Source organism: Osmia lignaria, chromosome 16, assembly GCF_051020975.1.
Source record: "Osmia lignaria lignaria isolate PbOS001 chromosome 16, iyOsmLign1, whole genome shotgun sequence".
Taxonomy (NCBI): Eukaryota; Metazoa; Arthropoda; class Insecta; order Hymenoptera; family Megachilidae; genus Osmia; species Osmia lignaria.
In genome coordinates, this window is record NC_135047.1 from 9,145,082 (window position 1) to 9,169,574 (window position 24,493).

The 24,493-nt window shown below is 40.9% G+C and overlaps 1 protein-coding gene and 1 long non-coding RNA gene across 13 annotated transcripts in view; one reads left to right on the forward strand and one right to left on the reverse strand.

The window, feature by feature from the left end:
- Positions 1–393: 393 nt before the first annotated feature.
- kon (chondroitin sulfate proteoglycan 4-like protein) lies at positions 394–23,901 on the reverse strand. 8 transcript variants are annotated; one of them, XM_034317480.2, is made up of 12 exons: positions 23,217–23,901; positions 19,777–20,422; positions 16,082–16,245; positions 12,134–12,365; positions 10,670–10,886; positions 8,117–8,711; positions 7,748–8,002; positions 6,886–7,086; positions 6,493–6,694; positions 3,646–6,429; positions 3,153–3,559; positions 394–3,068 (listed from the first exon to the last, which is right to left on the reverse strand). In XM_034317480.2, exons 2-12 carry the CDS (start codon positions 19,856–19,858, stop codon positions 1,074–1,076), a joined length of 7,134 nt encoding a protein of 2,377 aa, XP_034173371.2. In that variant the 5' UTR covers positions 19,859–20,422; positions 23,217–23,901; the 3' UTR covers positions 394–1,073. The 8 variants fall into 8 exon arrangements, with proteins under 8 accessions (XP_034173371.2, XP_034173374.2, XP_034173372.2 ...); XM_034317483.2 differs by having other exon boundaries at positions 22,985–23,901; XM_034317481.2 differs by having other exon boundaries at positions 22,713–23,901.
- The window catches only part of LOC117601140 (uncharacterized), a 34,032-nt gene continuing 10,220 nt past the window's right edge, over positions 682–24,493 (forward strand). For 3 of the 5 annotated variants that reach the window (XR_013063612.1, XR_013063613.1, XR_013063614.1), the window contains exons 1-2: positions 682–774; positions 9,019–9,262. This is a non-coding gene — a long non-coding RNA (uncharacterized LOC117601140). The remainder of the gene's footprint in view (positions 775–9,018; positions 9,263–24,493) is intronic. The other 2 variants (XR_004580608.2, XR_004580609.2) reach the window with 1 other exon arrangement.

Genomic DNA, 24,493 nt, shown 5'->3' on the forward strand with positions numbered 1-24,493 from the left:
TGTGTGTATATATATACCAGTATAAATTTGTAATACTCATTGTCAGTCAGTTTTTATACTACTTTTTTTTTCTGTTTTTTTTTTTACAAAAGTTTACGTACAGGTATGGTTACGTCTTTAGATGTTCCTGGTGTTCCCCATTAAATATTCCTGTGACGTTATGGCTGTCACATCGTTTGACTCCATTTTGTTTGTTTGTTGTTTCTTAAAGGTACAACCCGAATAACGAACACCGACGTATGTACTTACGTTAGAAAGAACATTTTGATCGACGAAAATTTGTTCGATGCGATTCGACATCGAGTAAACACGAAGAAACTCGTCATCGTGCGCAGGCCTTGTGGGAAATATTCTTACACAAGATTCGGTAATCTCTTAGGCACATTCGATCTATAACAATCGATGATATTGTATCGTTTTACATTTAAGTAAGCCTAATTCTTTCAGATTCGTGAAGATTCGTAGTGCTCATTTGATACACCATAAAAAATTTGGTACTGGGGCTGTACAAAATGTATTATCCCCACTTCCTATTAAAAAAAAAAACGAAAGAAGAAAGAAACAAGAAAGAAAGAAGAAAAAAACGTGATGGAAACTCTGATGCTCGACTTGCGATTGCGTGCGATATTTGGGTAAGTAAAATTCTTTAGCTACTAGCGCACCACCATCGTAGCGATTCAAGAAATTATTTCATAATGTTAACTAGATAATGAATGAACGCTAGTTTGAGAAGCAAAGGAGGAAGGCAAGGAAGGCTGGATTACATCGGTGACGGTAAGTGTATACATACTGATGAAATATGAAAGAAAAAGTATAGTTAAAAAGCGTTAACGAGCGTATAGAGATAGATAGAGACAGGCCGGGAATGAGAGTTTCCGTCAATATTTCGGTATAAAATCGAGGCTTCCGGTGTATTTGCGTCCATCGCACAGTCAGTTATTATTTTTAGGCACATTAAGACCATAGTAATAGACGATTAATCTCGACTTATGTAAGAAAAGCAGTCTTTTTTAAAAAGATGAGAAGTAACGTTACGGTCTGTTTCGCATTGATCGCGAACAGCCCTCCTTCTGCTAGACCCAGTATTGATTTCGTCTGAGTAACGGGTTGTTGGTCCTCTGTGTTGTTGCGGCTGATTGACAAGGTAGATCGGACGTATCAAAGCTGCTCCATTCGTCGGCATCGGCGACACCGTAAGGATACTTGGCCGAAACGTCCACCTCGGAGCCCGCCGCGATGCTCTCCAAAGGACTGAGGGGTATCACTTTGCACTGAGGCAAGGTAGATGTCATTGTAGGAAGTACCGGTAACGGTGTGCTAGCAGCCACGCTATTGTGGTGATCGTTGGCAAAGCGTTTCAAATGCGGAGTAGCTGGCATTAGATGATCCGGAGGTCTTGGTAGGGGCATTATACCAACCGGTGTTGGCGTTGGTTCCGATTTCTCTTGTTCGGCATGTTTGTATCGGTTGTGTCTACAACGAATGGTGATTATGACCACTACCCCGAGGAAAAATACACCGAGCAGCATGCCCAATATTAACAAATAGTCGTTGCTCATGTTGGGTGCGATTGCCATTTCACCCTCGTGACCGACAGGATCCATCGGTCCGGCCAACGTGATGTTGTTATATTCGTCGATATCGAGTTTCACGCGAAATTGAAACTCACCGACGGCTGGTTGAAAGATGGAAGCTGTCAAGACGAAGGTGAAACTATCCGGAACACCTCTGTACTCGATTGTTGGAATTTTTCTGCAGACCATGTAAATCACGCCAGACATTACTTCTTGATGCGAGAACTTGATCACTTCTTTCTCTCTAGTAGCACGTTTTTCACCCGAGGACGAGGAACTTTTGATAATTCTTTTTATTTTACCAAATTTCGGCTTCCTAATGATCGTGTAGAGGGGATTGCTGCTGGTCAATTTGGCCAACGGTGTAGCGTCCATGTGTTGCAGGGTTATCCGCGTCTTTTCATCCGCCAGAGCTGTCATAGAGTTGATGATCATCAACGGTACCACCTTGATCTCGATCCTTATATGTTTCTGTTCGAATCCGCTCAGTCTAGCGGTCAATTCGAGGCTATCGTTCGACACGGTCATATCCATTTGCATGTACATAACACTCTTCGAGAGTAGGTCTGTCTGTTTAAATGTGGCTGCTGCTGCCCCATCTCGCGCGTACAGTACACCGTACTTTGGACCGGTGGTTACTTCGTAAACGAGCAAATCTTGTCTGGCGTTGGTGTCCAGTTTCACGTTACTCTCCGAAATGACGGCCACGTTCGAGCCCTGTTGTAAGTTTACCGGTCCTGGCACCGTCACGTTTAGTTTTATAGGTAGAACGTTCACGTTGAAGATGTTGTACAACGGATTGAAACGTCCGTCCCATACTCTGAAGTAAAAGGATGCTCCTTGAAGCGGTCCGTTATGCTCGAACACCAGTCGATTCGAGTCGACGTCGTGTTGGGTAAATATATTCACTTGACGTACTTCGGAAATGTTTTCGTTGAATGGCAAGAGTAGTAGACGACCGTAAGTAGGACCAGATATCACTTCGTATATAATTTCTTCCGGCGGAGTGTCAGGATCCTCGGTCAGTAAGTTCTCCCTGGTTATCGTTTGATTTTGATTCTGAACGACCGTGATGGAGGATGCATTTGTGATCAGTGTAAATGGTTCGTCGTTTACCGGCTCGATTATAACCGGTACGCTAGTGTTACAGAGCAGAATGTGACCTGGCGTTAGATAGAGAGAAAAATCGATGCGATCTTCCAAGGTATCCGAGTGATCGTGATAATAGATAATCTTTCCACCCTCGATTTGAGGCTGAGAAAAAGTAGTGACGTTTAGGTCTGGAAGAATCATTACGTGACCGTGGCTGGGTTGACTGACCAGTCGCGAAAGTACGGCTGGATTTTCAATTCCAGCGTGGCTTTTAAGATACGACACGATTCCAGTGATGTTCATCACGACCTTGGCCGAACCACCTTCTTCGATCCTTACGTTCTTCACGGAGATGTATCTGTCCAGTCCACCGCTCGATACGGATATGTCTATTTGAAATACCTAGAGAAGATAATATAATAATGTTGTTGAATAGTTACCAGATTAAAATAGATTAAAATGGATTAAAATAGATTAAAAACATGCCTGATTGGTTAACGATTCCGTAAAATGTGCTTCAACGTCGAACGTGAACGAATCGTTGGCGGATAGGTCCATGAATTGTTTAGTGTGCTCATAAAATACTTTGCTGTTGTTAACATCCTTTTGCGTGAATCTATCAACGTTCAACCACGCACCTTCGCTCGTCTCCACGATGATTTTCCCAAGATGAGGTCCATTTCGTACGGTATATTTAATTTCTCGCAGCTGGTCCGAACATTTAGTGAGCAACGATTTGCTCGATATCAATTTGCTGCTCAAAGGAAAGACGTTCAGTGGAGAGTTTTGCTCGATGGATAAACGAACCGGCTTGGTGGTTATCAGAATCGCGTAAGGGTCAGTCGTGTGTACTCGATCGTTTAAGACGAAACTGAATTCAGCATCGGTTCCATCTGAAATGCAGAAATAATTTGACAGTAATGTTTTATAGGTATACCTATAATAGGAGTGAAATAAAAGAAAGAAAGAAAGAACTCACTGGTATGCGTAAACATCACTTTCGATTGGTCAATCTGTTGCTGGGTGAAATTATAAATGTCCACCTCCGGGGATGATTGAAAGGAGATAAAACCATTTCTAACTGCAGTCACGTTGAACGTAATATCGTCAGCGATCGTGTCATTGTCAACGGCTGCTAAACTATCAGACGTTAGGGTGATCGAACCACCTTGCCAGACGTTTAATCTTTTTTTATTAACCAGGACCGGTATTTCATCGTTAACAGGCTGTACGATCACCCAGACGTCGAACGGTTCGCTAATCTTGTCGCCGGCTACGAGAAGCATTTTGAAAGAATCTTTCGAGTACTCGTCATCGTTATGCCTGTAGAATATTATACCGGCGTTCAGCTGTTTCTGCGAGAACTTTTTCACTTGAGAATTCTTGGTCGAGTCCAGAATAGTTCCGTGTTTCGGCTTCTCAATGACACGATAGTCGGTCACCTTTCCGGAATAATAAGGAGTAAGGATAGAAAAGTTTGATTCGTCAATAACCGTGCTCTTTCCTTCGATCACAGCGAGACTCTTCGCTTCGACGTACAGTTTGTCCGGTACTATCACGAAATTCACGCTGAGCTCCTTTAACCAGCTTATCCCGTTGCTCACGTCGACCATGAATTTATCGTACGTTTGATTTATTACAGATTGTACGTAAAAAAGGCGACCTTCGTTCACGTGAGCCTGATTGAACGACTTGACCGCGTTTCCAATATAATCCTCTCGAGGTTCCTCGGTGTGCTCGTCGTGAATTTGTAGCTCCAAGTAACCGTTCTGTGGCCATTCTTTTAATAAATAAACGATCTCGGACTCGGGTATCTTAGGATGCATGATTTCGAGGCTTTTCCTGCTCAACAGAACACTGGTGGCCTCCTCGACGAACACAGTCTTGTTGTTTTGAACGATCAACGGCTGCCAGTAGCTCTCCGGGTATACCTTGATGGTAAAGACACCTTCCGTTTCCGTTTCCGTTTCCGTTTCCGTTTCCGCTCCCGTTCCCGTTCCCGTTCCCGCTCCCGTTACTTTCATCGACACTTTGAACTTAAACTGGTCTTTAACCAACGAACCACCCATATGTTTGTACAACACTATACCGTAACGAAGATTTTCTTGGCTGAAGGTATTTGTTTCCTTGCCGTGTTGCAACAACACTCCGTACTTTGGTTTCTCCAGCAGCGTGTACCGAATGTCCTTGTCGGAAGTGTAGACGTTCGTTTCGATGTCAAGCTGGTCGAGTGGTAGGGCAACGGACCGATTGAATTGTACCACGGACGATCCGTTGTTCTCCTTTAGCATCACGTAAGGGGGACTTGCTTGAATTTCGAGTACACCGGCTGTGTAAAAGTAACCATCGGTCACTCCAAATTCAAACTTTCCATTATCCTCGCCGTGATGTTTGAACAGTATCTGACCGTCGTCGATGTCCTGTTGGCTGAACTCGTGAATCTGCAGAGTAGGGTTCGACACCCTGTACAACCTGTGCTTCTGGGTGTCTCTTCTCGTATAAATCAGCTCGCTAGCTTTCGTCTCGACGTCTTTGTCCGCGTAGGCTAGATCCTTGCTGGTGAGCAATCTTTCGCCTCTCGACACTACGTGGAACACCTTGTTCACTATCCGTTCCGGTGCGTTATCGTTCTTCATCGTCACCTCGACTCGAATCAGACCGACGTACATGAAATCCACCGAGTCGGAGGCAATTGCTACGTATTGAAACGAGTCTTCCCGAGTCTCCGAGTCGTCGTGAAGGTAGTAGACCCTCTGCGAGGATAGTTCCTCGGAGGTGAAGTAGTTGGTGTCGTTTCTCGAATAGGATCTCGAGTTGTTACCGATTACCGACAACCAACCGTGACGAGCTGGTATAGTCAAGTTGTAGATCAACGAACCGACTCCGTAATTTTTTGGATTGGTACGCAGGATTTGGACGGGTACTCGGAACCCTTCGTCCACCCTTAACGTCTCGACGCTGTCCAACGGTTTCACGTTCTTGCTAAGGTAATGTCTCAACTTTAGGCTCGAATGAAGATCGATACACTGCGGTGCGCTTACTTTGAAAGCAAATTCATCGAGGATCGTCGAATAGGCTCTTTTAAACAATCGATATCTCAACAATTTACCAGAGTCTACGTCTTCCTGAGTGAACGTGTCGGCGATCTCTAATTTTCGATTCAACAGAAACAGATGGCCGTATCTTGGTGCCGTTGAGATGGTAAAAATGATCTTGTCCAGGCTGGTTATCAATGGATTCGTTTGGTATCTCAGATTTTCACTGGTCACGCTAACCTCGGCGACGTTGGTAAAATTAACCGTCACCCTTTTCGTTTCTTTCAGTTCAAGATCGATAAAAGTGATACGAAAATCGTAGGTATGCGCCGCTCTGGCTTCTCTAACGCTAGCTTGAAACTTGAACTCATCCTGGTTAGGACTGCCCTCGTTGTGAAGGTATCGAATCGTCTGCGTCTCGATGTCCCGGCTAGTGAAGTGGTCAACGTTCAGCCAACTGCTCGAGACGTCGTCCTTAAGCTTTTGAATCGTGCCAAATTCAGGCTGAGACACGATATCGTAACGTATGTCGATTGTGCTGTCGTCGGAATTCGTGGTGAAGGAGAGATTCGCCGGGGTCAAGTAGGAGAAGGATCGATGAACGACGACCAATCCTGTGTTGTGCATCAGTTTGATTTCCAAAGGATGAGCCGCCACTCTTAGACTGGCTGCTTGGCTATTCTCTATCCCATCGGTGACCCGTAGGTCCAGCTTTGCGTTCGATTTTGCTGGAATTCAAAATACGTAGTTTATATTATACACAAAGGATATACGAAGGATGAAAATAATACCGTTTCCACGGTGTACGTATGCAATTAATCCTTGTATTAATTCGGCCTGGGTAAACGTGTCGATGGCCCGTGACGGATAAGTCACCCTCTCGACGTAGCCAGCGTCCGCGTCTGTCCGTAACACCGTGTAAACCAACATGTCCGACGGTGTGTCGGCATCGATCGCCCAGATTAATTCTTTCGTCAAAATTTTCCTCGTACCCTGTACATCGAAATGTAATTATTATAAAAAGGCTTGTTTTAATGAAAAACGAGGAAAGAAAGCTTCATCTTCATTTAAGAAGATTGCAGTTGTAAGTGCAATTTGATTAACTAATTATCTTCACCTACATGTACATATGTAGGTATATTTCGAAAGATTCTTTCAAGTATCTAATGATTTTTCTCACTCACCTGAGCCAACCTCAACACTTTCGCTGTTGATATTTCCAGCAAAGGTGGATCGTTAACAGGTGTAACGTTTACATGAAGCGGAAATCTGAGTCGTCCTTGGAGGTAACCTGGTAATGTATAACCAACTACTCCTGCCACCAACGTCACTTCAAAGATCATACTGTCCTCTGTGGTTTCGCTGCCATCGTGCATGTATTGTATCTGTCAAGAATTTGATCGTACTAACGAGACGAGATTATCTAATAATTATTACAATAATATCAGAAAGAAAGTTTAACTTGGAAAGTTTCACGCGTCTCAGCTTCTTTAACGAATCAATAAATTCTTTTTAATATCTCGAAACTCTCGTATCTAGAGGCAGACGAAGCTTTGGAGTTTTTAAAATGAAACTTCTTCAGAGATTCCCCTTATATTCTTTGCTAAAATGAATTAAACCGACTCGAGAGAGAGAGAGAGAGAGAGAGAGATAATAAATCGTTAATGATTAGGACTTGTCTTACGACAAGATTTTTCGATGAAAATCGAGATGATTAGAAAAAGCTTTGAAGCTTTGAAGCTGTGTTTATAAATAGAGCACTGTCGCTGGATAAATTGAGTGTAAGTGGAAAAGGAACAGACAAGCGAGAGTTCTGACAACGAGACCATGTTACACGGCCCCCCCACGGTTCTAAAGTTAGTCCTTCAGTCAGAAACTATCTATAGCTCGTCGAGCTATGACGAATTGGAACAACTCACGTTTCTCTACCATTCTTTTCCTTAAACGACGAGTGTTATTAAAAAAAAATATATATATATAATATTTTTCAGAATAGCTAATTTCTTTGAACATGTATTTCTTTTCGGAGTATAATTTAAGTATTACCTTATCTCGATGAACGTCTTCAAGAGTAAAGGTATGCTCGGTTCTGGTCGTTAAGAGAGTCAGGGCCAAAGTTCCATATGTGGGCGGCGTTACCAAGGTGAAGATAACACCATCCTCTTCCACTCCGTATTTAGCGATGTCTAGTACCATGGCAATATTATCACTCGTCACCAGCACGTGTCCTCCTTCAGAGACCATTAGAGGGTTTAACGAAAGTATCTCTAGGTTTACGGGTAAATTCGTATTTGGTGAAATCTGTGGATTATAAAATCGATATTTATTGTATAAGAAATAAGAAATAAGAAATAAGAAATAAGAAATAAGAAATAAGAAATAAGAAATAAGAAATAAGAAATAAGAAACATTTGCCTTGTAATCTTCAGCATAGTTCGGCTTGGTGCACGACGCTTGATCGCAGTCGCATTTGAACGAGCTGACACCCAGTTGGGAACAAATGGCGTGAGAAACGCAGGGATCAGCATTGATGCAAGGGAATCCCCAAACGCAACCGACAACGATACCCTGACTGATCTTCACGTCCGGTAGACCAAGTTCCTTGTTGTCTAGCAGCATATTCCTCAAACAACCCTTGTAACTCACATCCCCGGACTTTAGTCCTTTACCAAATGCTCTGGCTCGTTTATTCAGCTCTGTGCCCCCGATGTACAAGGTGTCTGCTAGGTCCAAATAACGATTTCCACCAGATGGTAAGGTGATGCTTTTTTCTTCTCGGTCGACGGTGATCCCTATTACGGTTGGATTGAAAACAACGACCACCCGATGCCATTTCCCGTCTGCCACCGGTGTGCCGTGTATCAATTCGGTTGGTCCGTTTCCTTTGTTCATCAAAAGTCGTATTTTACCCTCGAACAACTCGATCCCAAGGTAATCGGCGTACGACGATTGACCGGTGTTATATAGCAGTAGACCACTCTCTGCACCGCTCTTCAACTCGAATTCCCATCTGTACGAAATGGTACGAGGCTCGGATAAAGTTGTAACGAACAAGTTGATCGAAACTTGTGAATACTACTGAATTTCCATTATTATTTCAACTACTAATAGAATGTTACACGTCTTCGAAGGAGGATACACCTTCGAAAGTTTGATAACGATTAAGACCATACGTGTGTACCGACATTAGTTGTACTCTGTAACAACGTTGTAGTGGCTAAACCGTTAACCGTTGTACTCTTTCGATCTCTTTCAGTAGTTGAGAAACATTGTTAGGTATTCTTCCTTCAAAATTGATACAGTTTTTAATGTTTCAGAATTGCTGTTGTACACGAGCGGACGAATGGACATAAAAAAGTCCAGGTACGTATTCATATGTTTATTCATTTTTACGATTAAATGATTGGTCGGTGCGTGGAAGTTGATTATATACATATAATGTATATCTATGTGACAGTGTGTGTGCCGCGAGAGTTGATCAATGCCGGACACGTCGAATCATTTAACAACGTGTAAATCAAGTGAAGCGAAGGAGATGCAGGATTCTACGATACGCAACAGGTAAGTACTTGCACGTTTATTCACTGACGAGTCACGATCCTTAAGATTATTATTAAGGATTATCTATTAATTGTAAGATGATACGCGATGTCGAGGCTTCTTTTTTTATATGCCAGTTTTCAAAATAGCTTCTATAGATATTAAAAATAGAAATTTACGAAAAAATAAGACGAGTTTATCGAAAAAATTTCCTTCGATTAAGAAAGCTTTCCAACAGCCTCGAAATAACCTCGAACGTCTTTCAATATTTATTCAATACTCGGGTCAGACAACACTTTACAGCTATAGCCTTCAATTGAATTAAGCTTCCCTTACTTGTTTACCGCTTGTCGTTCAAACAGTAAAACATACGTCTATATACATATAGCTTTTGACTAAAACGCAGCTACTAATCCATCTAACGACAATATACAATATAGCATATATTGGGTATACATAGTACATCTGATTCACTTTGTTGTTTTGTTGACTTGGTTTCGTATCCGTATTTATGGAAACACAGCGATAACAATTTCCGACCGCGACATAACGTTACTATGAATAATATACGGTTTTCTTTTCATCGGCCAGAGGAAAGAGTTTATCTTTGCAACTCGCCTGGTCGATCAAACGACTCTTGTTTTCCAACCTCTTTGTTATTCTAAATTCTAAATTCTAAATTCTAAATTCTAAAGCATGGAATCAAAGTAGGAGATCTATCTATCTTTAACAACATGAAGCATTTCCATCTCTCACCTATCCTCACCTAATTAGATAAGCTGTGTATGCATTTCGATTTCGAATGAATTGAATCGAAAGAAAATTAAATGATCTCGATTTCACTTGTCCATTTTTGATGTTTGCACGGATCGTCTATCGGATTATTAACGCTTTAGTAAACGGCATACGGTAACTCGAGCGCGTTGGACAGTTTTGATGAACGCATGAAATACTCTGCGCGACTCTGCGAGCATGGTGTTAAAATTGACTCGGAAACTGAGTTTCACATTCACCGACGGCTTTAACCGGACACGTATCAAATATTGTCGTTAGTTTCCCCCGCGTCTATCGACAGTTCCTAAAACTATTTAACCGTTTCGGGGAAAATCGTGAAGCAGGAGGGAGGAGGAGATTTGTTGAACCTGAAATTTTCCTAAACAGAAGATCTCATTTAGCTGGGTATATTTGCTCGTCAAGTGTATCGTTAAACCGAATATTTCGCTAGAATAAATGTTTACGAAATTGTGTATGGAATATTAATTTCATACACAATTGTCTTTCTAAATGGCAGAATTTCTGCCTATCTAATTGACCAATCTACACGTTAGTCTTAGTATGAAAATGAAAATTAAACGAGCAACCTTTTTTATGAATATCAATGAATATCAATGAATATCAAAGACGAAAGGGAGCTTTAGTTACACATACTTTGAACCCGAGCGTGGAATGGGTCGTGGAATCGCCGTGAACGCGCCGTCCTCGACGAAACTGATTTCCGTGTTTCTTGTACCGTCGAATTCCAGTGAACAACCCCACGTTACAGCGGTAGCCTCGGACTGACCTTTTCTTGACTTGGCGTATTCTATTACCCGAGCTCCGTTGTACATTATGTCGGCCATGCAGCCTCTTAAGTAGTCCGTGTGTCCTAAGAAATAAGGAAAATAAAGGAAAAGAAAATTATTTAATTATTTCATAAACTTTGATTGCAGAAAAATTTCATTTTTCACCTCGTCTCGAATTGTAGCTCGTCTAGAATTATACATACATATATCGCAATAAACTGAAACCTTACCGCAGCTACGTCATCCTCTTTTTCTCGTCTACTTGACGATTCTTATATTAATCGTAGTAAATTACGAGCATTAAAGTTGCAATCATTGCAAATAAAAATTGATAAAAAGTGAAAATAGAATAGAGTTTCCTGTTTCTTATTAACATTTCGACTTCTTCTCATCGTCGCGTCGCGTCAGTTCTTACTTGTTTGATGCAAGAATTGAACGAGAACTAATAAGAGCTTTTCAAGGGGGTTGGCTATGTCGTAGCATGGGGTACAAATGAATTGTCATGAATATGTAAATTGAATTTCGTGCCGGTAGATAGTCCAGCGTTGCGCGAGATGCTTCGGGTGATAACGTCGCCGAGGGTGGAGGAGAGGGTGCCACTAGGTGTTCTCTGTTTCTACCGATCGTATTCAATTTCACTCTGTACGCGTCACCTCTCTCACCTATTTCAACTACTTTGTTGGTCTTTGCCGTCGCCTCGTCTAGCTGGAATCATTTTCATTCCTAAAGACTAAAGATTCCGCAATCTACATATTATTATATGTAGATCATGGTCCATAAGAAACGATTTTATAATCTGTGAAAGAACGAATAAGAAGAATAAAGTCTCGTATAAGAGATTTACGGTTGTTAGAGAATGATTGTATAGTGAAAATGTGATTAACAGAGTACCTACATATATTTGTATCCTTAAATGGGATGCTTTATCTTTCCACCCCTGTTGCAATAACCACTGTTAAACCAGCTAAATTTAACAAGATATAAAAACCATTCAAGATCGTTCAAGCATACAATAAGTAAAGAATGAGATGAACGAGCAATATTTTATCCCTTTAAGTGGGATTTTTATTTGAAAAGATAAGGTATAATACCTACTTGTGCAATGAATCTCAAGTGATTCATTCGGCGGTGCCGAGCTACTTTGTAGCTCCGAAGAATTTTTTAGAAAAAATTTTCATCGAAGATATTGAAAATTTCAACATAGAAAGTCACGGAAAAATAAGTTTCACACGTGGTTTTTGTTACCGGCTTTGTAACAAATGGACGCGACCAACTGTGATTTATTCGGGTGAGTCAGTGAAGCTTGCTGCTGCTGCTGTTGGCGTCTTACCTAGAAATAGCTCGTTGAAATCACCTTGTCCCCCGATGAAGACACCATAGTGTATGTTGAGCTCGAAGAAACGTCCCGGTAGAAGGGATCTGGTCGTGTGTATCACATCGATTTGTAAAGTTATGTTGGCCTCTCTTCTAGTAAGGTTTACTTCGTGCCAACTTAGGTCGTTTAACGTTAATCCACGTGCACTGGCCATCTCGCTCTCACCTGCGCCTAAATTAATGTGCACCTGTAATTAAAAAGCATTTCCTTTTTTCATTATCAGTGGTAGACTACTTACTATATTGTACCATATAGAGTGATTGAATTTGGTCAAAGTATTTTTTTGTCGCAATCATACTTTTTCTTGAAAATTTCATTTTGACGAGGAAAAGGTTGAAATATCGCGGTCACCTCCTGCCAGCAATATATTTGAAAATTTTTCGGCAACTCGATCCAGCAAAAACCTGCGACATCCGACGCGACGTTTCATTTTTCATACCTTTCTTTCTGCCATCATACCTCTTTTCGGTTTATATGTATATACATATGTATTTATATGCGGCCTGTAAAATTTCGTCTCTGTAACGCTTTGAATATTGATTTCCTTCAAATTGCCATCGGTTGCTCGTTTATCACACGAGCGTTTTTTCATTTCTTTTCTTTTCTTTTCTTTTCTTTTCTTTTCCCCTGAATAGATCGAGGGTACCTAATGGAATTCTTTTAATATTCTTCGATAGGTTTTCAAACAATTCGGAACAACTGTGAGAGAAACATTTCCGTAGAATAGTTAATAAAGAATCGGACAACTATTTTACCGTATTATCCTTCTTCTATTTACGAAAGTTAGTCGGTGTGCTCAAGTCGGACTTTTAAGTAAATTAGAAGAAAAATTAGCATCTATTTAAGACGGTCGCTTGGCTAGGTAATTTAAAGCATCTAGGAGAAAATGTCTGGGTGGCGAGAAAAAAAGAGGAAAACGACCACGTTAAGCTCGGTACCTTTACAAAGATAAAGGTTGTCGTACTTACAGTAGCTAGTGTACTTAATTAATCCAAGGTTAGACCCTTTTCGCTCCTTGTAAACTGTTGTTTCTGGTGTTTTCGGTCCATATAAGGTTTCGTTTCGAGTTAGAGGATGCGTTTTTGTGAACCATAAAGGCGATTAAGTTTGGCTGTGGTATGCAGCTGTACGTACAAGTGAGTTGAAAATGGTAGAAAACTTTTCTACGGTGTGCGTTCAATTTAAGGTGTAGGTACATTCGTTTGTTTGGAAGCAGTAAACAATTTTCTCTTTTCGTTCTGCGATCGATTTTGTAATAAAGGCGCGAGCTTTTGCGAGTTCCAAGTGAAAGCCAGTAGTAGCGCAATGTTCGATGACTATGGAGAAGCCCATTAATATGTATTAAACGCGAGAGTGTAAACGCGAATTTATACGTTTCGAAGCTCGAAGAAAAGACTTATCTATCGATGCAACGGTGATTGGAAAGTTCGCGCTGCTTATTGTATGTACCTATAATATGGAAATTTTAGTGTCTAATTTTTTGTCGGTCGAGCATCGAATGGTGGAAGAATCGCAAAGATGGAAAAGGTAAGGTTTTAATGAAACGATTCCATTGCACTTTTTACTCACTCGTTTATATCCCCTTCTCATCCTCCTTAACGATCTTCTTAACAAATTTAATTAAGCTCAGACACTACCCACTACCAGTCTTCTCACGGTGCCGCCTGTGAAGCTCCCCGTAGCCCTTCGAGAAATTAGATTCTCGCGGTTTTCACGCTCGATCCTCTCGCTCGACCGAGAAACGATATTTCTCCGCCAGCTCTAATACACTTTCAGTTGCTATTTTAACGTTAAGTCCTGATACTGGATTACGATGAAAAAGAAAAAGAAAAAGAAAAAGAAAGAGAAAAATAATATTGAATCTTTATGAAAATCTTAATTCCGAACAAATGTCGTCAATTCTCATCTCGAGTGCACGCGTACACTCGAATGAAAAGGTGTTATCAAGTAAACGAACTGACCCGTAATTTCTTTCATTTCTAGACGATTCAGTAGATTTTTAGAAGGCTAACGTTTCCACTCGATTTTTAGCTGAATAGGTCAATTTATTTCCGCAACCTCGTTTCACCCTCTAATCAGTGAAACGAATTGATTGCTTCACAATTTTCGAGACTTTCAAGAAGGTTTTTATCAAAATTCTCCAATGTTCCCAATAACGATATTTCGTTGAATCTGTTGTAGGAACTATCCACGTCACAATTATAATACATAATAATGGGTTCTGTCGTATTCCAGCCTGATATTCTTCTCACGGAATAGTAATTTGTAACCGAAGCTGGAGGACGATTATTACCTAAAGGTAAAGTGGCCCTTCCGGGCTACGTCGTCCCCGGTGCATCGTTGTTCTTCGCGATGCCCCGTTCTGGTGTGCTCTGTGCACCCGTTTAATTCCGGTGCAACGAGTATTGTGTCACGGTGATCGTTAATAACGCGTTCTCATTTAATACGCGCGTAAAGCTCCGGACTGAAATTTGCCCTCACCGCGCCGCCCCGTGTTTAATCGAGATCTGTTTGAGGAACGGGAACGTTTAATTTTCAAATATGTAATTCGATCACATTATTATGTATAATTTCAAATCAACTCGATGCGATGTTTGGTCACAGTCAAACAGTCAAACAGTCAAACAGTCAAACAAACAGTCGAACATTGAAATTAATGTAATAATTATGTCAATTGAAAATTTATAAGTTGTGTGAAAAATGTCTAGATTTATTATCCTGCAAATGACATTAAAAATCCCAAATGTACAGTTTTCACGACTACATGCAAATAGAAAGTTACGATATTTTATTTTACGCGAACGCGTATGAAAGTTAAATTTGAACGAGTCGTGTTTAATTGAATTAAATGCGTCCACTGCTCATACCGGTCATTCGTGCATATATTTTTTCAGACCGGCGCGGCACGGCGCGACAAGGAAAATTGGCTTGTCCTGAAATATCGATCGACAGGGGTCGTAATGTCATTCGTTTCTTTGAAATATCATAAAACGATTCTGTATCTACGTGACAGACTATTAAACGGAATAAGATAGAAAGTTATTCCGGTAGAAAAAAGCAAAAACAATAAATATCACGATCGTTTATTATATACATTATATCAACCTTTACGACGAAACTCATTATTTCGACGGCTGAAAGTTTTGTCGCTCGACTCGTTGATTTACGAGGGGACTTAATGCCGTGAAATTGGTTTAAACTTTAAACGAAATCCAACGCAGCCGTTTAACACGCTTCCATAATCGTTTTTCTTTCGATGCTTTTCTTGATCGTTTTCTTGAAAATTCTACTCGATCACCAGGCAATTTTAATTAGGAATCACCGATGACAACAAATTGTATATATTATAATAGTAAACTCAAACGATCGTACACTTCTAAAATGCTGTGTTAAATAACTCTTTGTTCCCTGTTAAATAAAATACATTGCTCTTCCCCCTCTCCACTGGGTGGGGTACATAAATAAATAAATAAATAAATAAGATGATTTTACCCGTCAAGTTTTAATGGTACGAATACTAAAACGGTGCAACGACATGACGTTGTTAAAATCAAGACACGCTTTTTATCGAAGTTATAAAATCTACCCTTTACAGTTTACAGTTTACAGTGTAGAGTGTAGAGTGTCGTTGTTACACGTGCGAGTAAAATTGTCTCCCTGTTTTGTTTTTCCTTTTTTACGGCGCGGCGCCCAATGGTCGCGCGCTTTAACCGGCGTTTTTTCCTCCTCTCCTTTTTTTCTTTTTTCTTTTTTCTTTTTCTTTTTCCTTCTTCTTTGACGTATCAAAGCGAGTCTAATTTCTTAGCAAATATGGCAAACGGAAGAGAAGTAGATGAGCACGCGCGATTAGTTAGGGCAGAAAGGCTATAAATAGGACGTGTAAGCATCGAGGACGAAACGAACCTTCAATCTGCCGGCTTCGAGTTTGATCAAGCAGTAATCCGTCTTGCCAGCGGCCAATAGCAGCATCGCGTCCGCGAGATGAGTTCGGAACCGGAAGCTGATGTCAGTCGCACCCTTGGCCTCTTGAACTGGAAGATGAATATAGCTCGCCCCGTAAAACGACACTGCAATAAATTCCAACAATTTTAAGGTTATTTCTCCATTTCATTCCTACCATTTCATTTCATTTCATTTCATTTCATTTCATTCTGTAAAGTTAATTTTAGAATCACACAGACGATATACGGATATATCACAGGACTGACGGATACGCCCCAGAATAATTATAAAAAAAACGATAAAGAAATTCGTATCCTTGGTAAAGTCTTGTCAAATATTCGTTGCACTCTGCTAGCTGGTCGAGTGTTAACTCGGAATAACAAATGATGCGGTGGCTGAGAGGAGACACGCGACAACCCCGAAAGGGTTAATCCTTTGCTTTACGACTTTTTTTAACGATCGAATAAATTAGAATTGCCCCCTCATTCGTTTGTATCTGAAAAAGAAGAGTGCAATGTTTTATATACCTTTTTCTAGTACCTTTTGCGAGTTTCGCAAGTAACCGCAATGATTTTTCTCAGTTATACATATTACAATATAAGATGAATAGACAGGTATCTCGTAATCGTTGTTTATCTATCCATCCATCAATCAAGGGGTTAGACTGAAATTCATGGTTGAACATGAGCCATTTCACGATCAGACATTATTTTCTCTACAATTCATTGTTTTTAACGAGAGCAACGAGTGCAAGCTTGCAGATACATACCAACATACCTATATGTATAATTTATCGGCTCGAGTTGGGAATGAAAGAATCGCGGAATTTTGATCGGCATTAAATATTTCTTTCCACGCTCGCGTGTAAATGAACTTTTGCCCTTTCGCCTGGCTATATCGTTGCCACGCAAAATATCCGAGGATTTAATGAAAAGCAACGAATAAAAACAACGAGAGGGAGGAAAATACATACGCGTAGCGGTGATAAACAAACAGGTAGGATTTAATTGATGTTTCGTTGATTATTTCTTTATTAAAGAAATATTCAGGGTAAAATATTTCTCATTAGTGTGGAATCTAGTTCGATCGAATACAGAGAAAAGAGGAAACCAACGAGACAGGGGGAAGGGAAGGGGAAAAAAATCAGAGAAAGGCGATTGAAAATTGCCTTGGCAAGACCGATGAATGGGCGACTTCAACTCCTTGAAACGGCCGTTCAAGCAAAGATCTCGAATCTAGCCCCGTGTACCAAGAAATCTGACCAAGAGTGGAACAGGGAACGTGGCTTTACTTCCCAGCGTCGTATAAATGAGCTAAGAAAACCGCACGGATTATTAACTACAAGTAATCACTCCTTTCTCACCATATACCAACATGTAACTAACTAAGTTTTGATTAGGCTTGTGAAAAGAAAAAATCAAACGATTCTATCGCTCGCGTATATTCCACTTTTTCCGTTCGCTCTTCATTATTTTCCCGTTTAACTATACAAGGCGTAGCCTAGAAATAACCAGGTCGAGGTCCTTATCCAATTACAGGTAGATTTTCTGCTATCGGTTGCTAATTATCGTGATAAAATAGAGCTGTGAGAAACGACGATAATAAACGGCATTCTTAACAGTCTGACGTCAGACTAATTTGCCAACTACATACAGACAGTCAAGTGGTAGGTTGTACATACATACATACATACATACATACATACATACCTACCACGTTTTCCATTCTTTTCGAACCTTTGATGATTTTTTTTTTGAAAAAGTTTCAATATTTCTAACAATCAACGCGTCAATCATTTATACATATCAGCTATTTAACATTTTGTCTATTTTGAAATAATCAATTTGAAATCGTAGAATGCAGATAGATTAAGACGGTATTGCCGATTATGGAGATAATCGAGGCGCGAAATTTCATCGAACAGAGAGGAATTTGGCTTTTGGACGGTGATGAACCGTTAAGCCGGTGCAGTCGCATTTAATTAACAAAATCCGTGGATAGCCGCCTTTCGATCGAAAAAGCTGTCGATTTTGGAAAAAGGACGACTCTTGAACCGTGTTTCGTGCCGGATCGGTATTAATTTGCGAACGAAATTAACGCGAGATAAACGTGAAATTGATTAGACTGGCCCATTTCTGTCTCGGTTTATTTCGATTGATGTGTGTTCAATATGTTTAATCGTTACAGAAATTCCAAAGGTATGAATTGAAAAGGATTTATGGATAATAATTAAGAGTTTTCCGATCAATCTGACACAATTCTGAAGTCGAAAGTTTTTTTTCTTAAATTTCAAATCAAAGCTAATTTTATTGTCATTGTTAACGTCGGTGTGAAAAATGATCCCAATGCTGTTGTCTGTTTAGTCGATCGATAAAGGGCCAATTAATCTACATCAGATATACATACATATATCGTGTCGGTTATCGAACGATGCTGAAGTTGAAAACCTTCTGACGTAAAATATCCCGAGGGAACGATGAGTATTGGGTTTACTCATAACCGTCAACACCCGAGCGAGAGTTATCAGCTTTACATAGTAAACTGTTTTTGGTCCATTCGATTTCTGATTTCTATCAAACATGGAATTTTAGTCTATCGAGTTAGTGTAATCAGTGATGAAACACAGTTGAGAAGTATTATTACTTTTCAAGTAGTTTGTAGATTAGATATTTTTTGTAACGGGTTATTAAATCCAGGTCGATCAAAGCTAGGATACAAGGTGGTGGATCGCGAAGCGTATCGTTGCAATTATAGGTGATCGAAGGCGTATCTTTATTGTCATGTTTTCGTATTGAATCGACGTTCTAGAACAGAAGCGAGAGTATCTCGTATTGTAGCACGGTTAATTCTCTCTCGGTTTCGATTTATTTCCGTTTCGTTTCGTTTCGTTTCGTTTCGTTCCTCTCTATCGATTCGATCCAAGTTAATTTTTTTAATTAACCTTACCCCATATCCTCTGTTACGTTTGTTTTACCATCGAAATCGATCGTCGGCGAATGATTTTCAGTCTCGCCGATTGATGAGTCTAATTAAAAACGAGGAGAAAGCTTCCCTTTTATTCGTTCGTCTCTTGGCTGATACCCGTTGAGTCAACAGTTACCAAATTACCGGCAAAATGAACATTTTCCCGAGGGCGACGACGCTGCGAGGAGAAACTAATTTACTTTCGTTGAAATTTGTTATTACGTTCGCGTATGCAACGTGTCTACCGGTTTTCTTTTTTTTTTTTCTTCTTCTTTTCGCTTGGCGACAAAAGTTTCTTATTGTCAGACATCTCTAACCATAATGCAAAAAGAAATATGTGACTTTACTTGATTTGAAATAAAATGAAATGTAATTACATAGTAAATGTACATACAAGTTACATATCGTTGATCTTCAGAGAGTAAGATCTTCAGAACTTTTGAAAATTGGCCAAGCTATCGTTTGGATGAGTGAAAAATTTGTAAAACTCATATCTTATCTCTGGTGAATGATCAGGTAGGGGAGCATTGAAAGAGGTCAGCGTCGCCGTTGTAACGATAAGTACATTTGCGTCTGACCATAAAAAGTTTGGTCTTTCGCATCGCGTATTCTCCAGATTTACGCGACACCAGTCGAGACGAGAACAGAGAGTTTTTTCGTGATCGTTCAAAAGAGGTCGTCCTATACGTTACCTTTTTCATCCGTTTGGCAGTAACCCAACAGGCAGGCCGTTACCGCTAAGAACATTAGCAGCTTCATGTCGTTGAGAAACATTACGAGTCTTCTTCTTCTTCGATTTTAGCCTTCTGCCTCCTCTTCTCGACGTTCCAGTTTAGTTCGATCAGTAGTAGAGAGAGAGAGAGGATAAATTAAGAAACGGCTGGACCTGTTAAGGGGATATCGAGACAGCGTGACGGGAATTACAAAGCTCTATTTACAGCCGAGTTAGACGTACTTTTCCGATCCATTTCACCTTGTCGTGGATCACGCACAGCTTCCACTCTCTGGCTAGTTATACGAAAAGAGGAATCTAATGCACAGTCAACGTTCACCACTTTCGGCCGCTTCTATTTTCGGCCACGAATCAGAGGACACAAATGATGAGCGCAATTTGTTTCGTATAAAAGTATAAAATCGAACGGGAGTGACGTCGGTTAGATATCAATGACCACGAGGACAAGAACGACGACGACGACGACGACGACGACGACGACGACGACGGCGGCGTCGACGACGACGTTCCACTCGCTGCTGGTTCAGTTTTATCCTTTGCCGAGATGCTGCCTGGCATCGTGTACGTACGCTTCTCGTTTCCTGCTTCGGTGAACTCGCTCGTTTCTGAAAGGACGACATCCAGAGGCAACGATGTAAAAAGGTTGCAGACACCTGTACGGCTACTGTCAGTTCTACATTTGCCTTACAATTTCTCTCTCGTAAAAACATTATATAGCTTGTTGCATATCGTAGAAAGTCTGACACGATACGATATTGTAAGGCAAAAGGTGTTAATCAGCAAAGGAACACAGCTTTTCGGGTTACGCGACTTGTATCGTTTGCTCGAGTTCTTTTTGTCGAGTAGCAAATTTTTCTATTTTTTTTCTCGAAAAGTTCATCAAAGTTACTCACAATCAGTAGTTAAAAATGTTGACGTTCAAGAGTGCCGTTTTTTTTATTTGAAGCGTTGATTTTATATATAATAATAAAAAGCCATTGTTTCACGAGTCGACAAAGTTTGAGAAGTATATAAAAATTGAAGTACTGAGAATTGCAAAACGAAATTTCATTTTCTCCAATGAAATTTTCCTGTTGTTCGACGCAACGCGACGCGACGCGACGCGACGCGACGGTGCCTTTTAGTTAGAAAATACCGATAGAGATAGGTAGGTAAGGATCGTCGAGAATTTTCAGTGTTTATTTACCGCGAAAAATCGAGCGTAGTTGAAAAATCCGTAAAAAAAATTTGTGAAAGGCAAACATGAAATTCGAACGTTGCAGGTCGATCTATCGGAATTCGAACAGAAGGGGGAAAAGGGTTTCTCGAGCCGGCAATCTAAACATTTAAACAACCCCGTCAGCTTGCGACTTGCCACCCTCTCTTTTCTCTTTTCTCTTTTCTCTTTTCTCTTTTTTCCTTTTCGTTTACCTTCGAACCTGAAGAGGGTTTTTCGCGAGAAGTAGCAGTAGAAAAAGAAATCGTTGGTCCGACCGATCCCCACGCGAGCACCTTTCGGTTTTCACGAATCTCATTTGCAGTGGCCGATATTCGACGCGAACGTTGGCGATTCTCGAGTAAAAAAAGAAGAGTAAAACTCATTTGATAGTGGCTGTCTGCTCCTCTTTGGTGAACCGATATATGTATTCGCTCGAACGCAATCGAACGCAATCGAATGCAAGCAGTTTTGCATGTAACCTCGAAACGATATTAACTGCAAAGTGGTTTAGTGCTTCTATCGTCCGATAATACTTTTTTCCTTCGGATCTATCTATATTTTGTCTACACTTTGGTATAAATATTTCACGCGTAGGGATATGAAGCGAGATCATTGCTGATTTTACGGAGTCTCTCCATCCTCTTTACACGCCAGGGAGATAAACGTTTCCTGGAGAGCCTTAAACCGAGATAAGAAAATGTACGCGATATCTTCGAAAAGTCGTAAAGTCTCGTGGATTTCCATAATGCAAAGCTGCCCTCCCCTCCTATATACATATGTACATATGTGCATACGTCTTCTATACAGAGTGTTTCAGAAATAGCTGACCAAGGTATTAACATAATAATGTTAGCTAACAGATTGAAAAGTTAAACGATTGCGTTATTAATAATTATTATAACGTGTTCTAGCGCATATGGTAACGTGATATGTAGTATAGATTTGTAACTCGTTACCATATTGATGCGAGGCTTACCGATGACCGCCGCCACGAATTTCATTTAATAGAATAATTAATAGATTAAAACGGAACTAAAATTAGACCGATGATAAACGTTTTCGTCTTTACATTCATCGGACAATTTCTTATCGTTGATTTGGTTATTTATTTCGGATACACCCTGTATACCCATCCACTCTTTCCCTACGTCTGAAGAGCTGCATTCTAAATCCGAGTTGGCGTATCGAAGAAGAATCGGTAATGTTTAGGTAGCGATTGCACGGGAAGTAGATTTCCGTCTAATGTAACAAGCTTTCAAACGATATAGGAAAACGCATCATTGACTGGTTGGAAAAAGGAAAAAAGGTTTATCTTCTATTAGCTGAAGGGGTGAGTGGTCTGTCGCCACTAGGTGTAATCGATCGCGTTGTTTTGTCTAATCGAACTTTTACAATCTACCAGCAACACATTTTCTTTTTTTTTCCGAAGCAATTGTCGCCTCTGGGTGTTCCATTATAAGGAACGACGATTCTCGTAGGCAAACTCTGAATCGTATCCTCTGAAAGAGAACACCGATTTTCGGAGAAGATCAACGTCCAAGTTTTGTTCAACGAAATGCCCACGAGCTATGATTCTCATCTAGCAGCAGGCTGAGCAGTTTTGCGGTGCTCGAAAGACAAAAAGAGAAAAAGAGAAAAAGAGAAAAGTCGTTGAAAGCATAAATCGCGGAGCGACGTAAATATTGCTTTCGTTTTACCGTCACGTAGAAGCATCCTTCAAACCGACTTTTTTACTACCGGAACCGTGCTGAAACTTTCTTCGAACGTCTGGAGAAATGGTTGAGACTTGACCGTTTCTCTCTGTCGTCGTGGTGAATCGTGACGATTCTTTGACCCATTCATTCGAGCCGTCGCGTCGCGTCGCGTCGCGTCGTATCGAAACGCGGTTCGAGGTGCACCGAGCCGATGCGATGAGAGACGCGGACTCGAGACGACGACGACGACGACGACTACATACATACATACATACATATCTCGTTCGTTTTTGTGCCGGTTCGATCGAAGCTTCGTTCACTATCGTTTCTAACAATGAGTGTGACACGCACTCGAGAATCCTCTCGTGGAGACACAGTACACGCATACGTAGACGCACGCGATATAGTATTATATCGACCAGTTGAACGAACGAGGAAATACATAATCCCTTTTTTGATGGGGGGTTAAAAATTCGTATCGATGTATCAGTGAGCGTGGTCACATACCCTGTCGTTTAGCGAGAATGCCCGTAGCCCCGTATAATGGCTCACGTACGAGCACGCGGTTGAAATTTAAAGCCACACTGTCACCATCACCACTATCACTACCACCAACACCAACACCGACACTATTGTCACGACACACCAGCGGACACTGGGCACTAGCTACCCTTAGGTTCGCGTCGCGAAACACGTATAAATACGTAAAAGCGTCGCGTCGAAAGAGAGACAGAGGGAGAGACTGTGGCAAACCCAGACCAGACCGGCGTCGACGTTTCTATGGCCGTAGCTTTCTCTGTTCGTGCACTGGGTGTCCTTTTTAAAAGGGTGTTCTTTACCCGTTTTTTCCCTTGATTTCGCAGCTTGAAGCTACGAGAAAATTATTCGGCTATTTGGGAATAGCAATTGATTTTGGGACACGGAACGACCGCGTCCTCTCCGCAGCTCGCGTTTTCACTCGTCGCCGTGGCACGCACGGACCCGAAGGGAGCCAACGAGCGTGCGTCTGGCAAAAGGAGAGACATGAACAGGAAGATTGGAAAATGAGGAAGACAGAATGAGGGGGGAGAACGAGCAAAAAGAGGAACAACGTGCTTCGACCGGGCGTTCCTCGGTCCTCCTCTGCCGCACGACGACTGAATCTTCGGGGTGGACTTGGGAAGCTGTGCGCAGGGTCGACCCCGCTCGTTCCGCCACCCCGAATTTCCTCATTTTCTCCCTCTCCTCTACCCACCTTCTCTCTTTCACTCTCTCCTATTTTTACAACTTCTTCTATTTGTTATTTCATATTGTTAATGGAATTTTCATGATTTTAGGGTCTTTGTCTCTTTAGGTCATTCAGTGACTTCAATAGACGCCAATTGGATATTAACGATTCATTTTTAAACTTGGGTATTTCTTTACTTTGATATTGGAAATAAAAGTAGTGGAATTTAAGTGATAAAGGTCATCGATTACTCCTACGACTCATTGTCGGAGGGATGAATTTTTCATATTTCAGACCTCCCTACTTCTTCTCCTTTTACTTTTTTCTATTCTACTTTGTTTTCTGTGTCGTGAATTTCGAATGTATCGAGGGAGACGTCGAGTATAGTTTGATGAAATTTCACCAACTCGAGATCACCAACTCAATTTGGACTGTTTAAAATTTCAAAAATACCAGAGTTTACTTTCGTTTAATGTTCGAAGCTCGAATCCTTCATTACATATTCCAAGTCTCGTCTCTCATTTTCTTCATTACTCTTCTGTTTTTCTTTCAGTATTCCTCCGTGTCTCATTTTCCT

Bases quoted from the DNA above. Each gene is read 5' to 3' on its own strand.
- kon (XM_034317480.2), bottom strand. From the start codon at position 19,858: ATGTTTCTCAACGACATGAAGCTGCTAATGTTCTTAGCGGTAACGGCC. The intron at 10,887-12,133 runs GTAAGACGCCAA...CTTATTTCTTAG, and splicing joins TTTCAACGAGCTATTTCTAG to GACACACGGACTACTTAAGA. The intron at 8,712-10,669 runs GTATGTGTAACT...CATTTCGTACAG, and splicing joins ATTCCACGCTCGGGTTCAAA to ATGGGAATTCGAGTTGAAGA.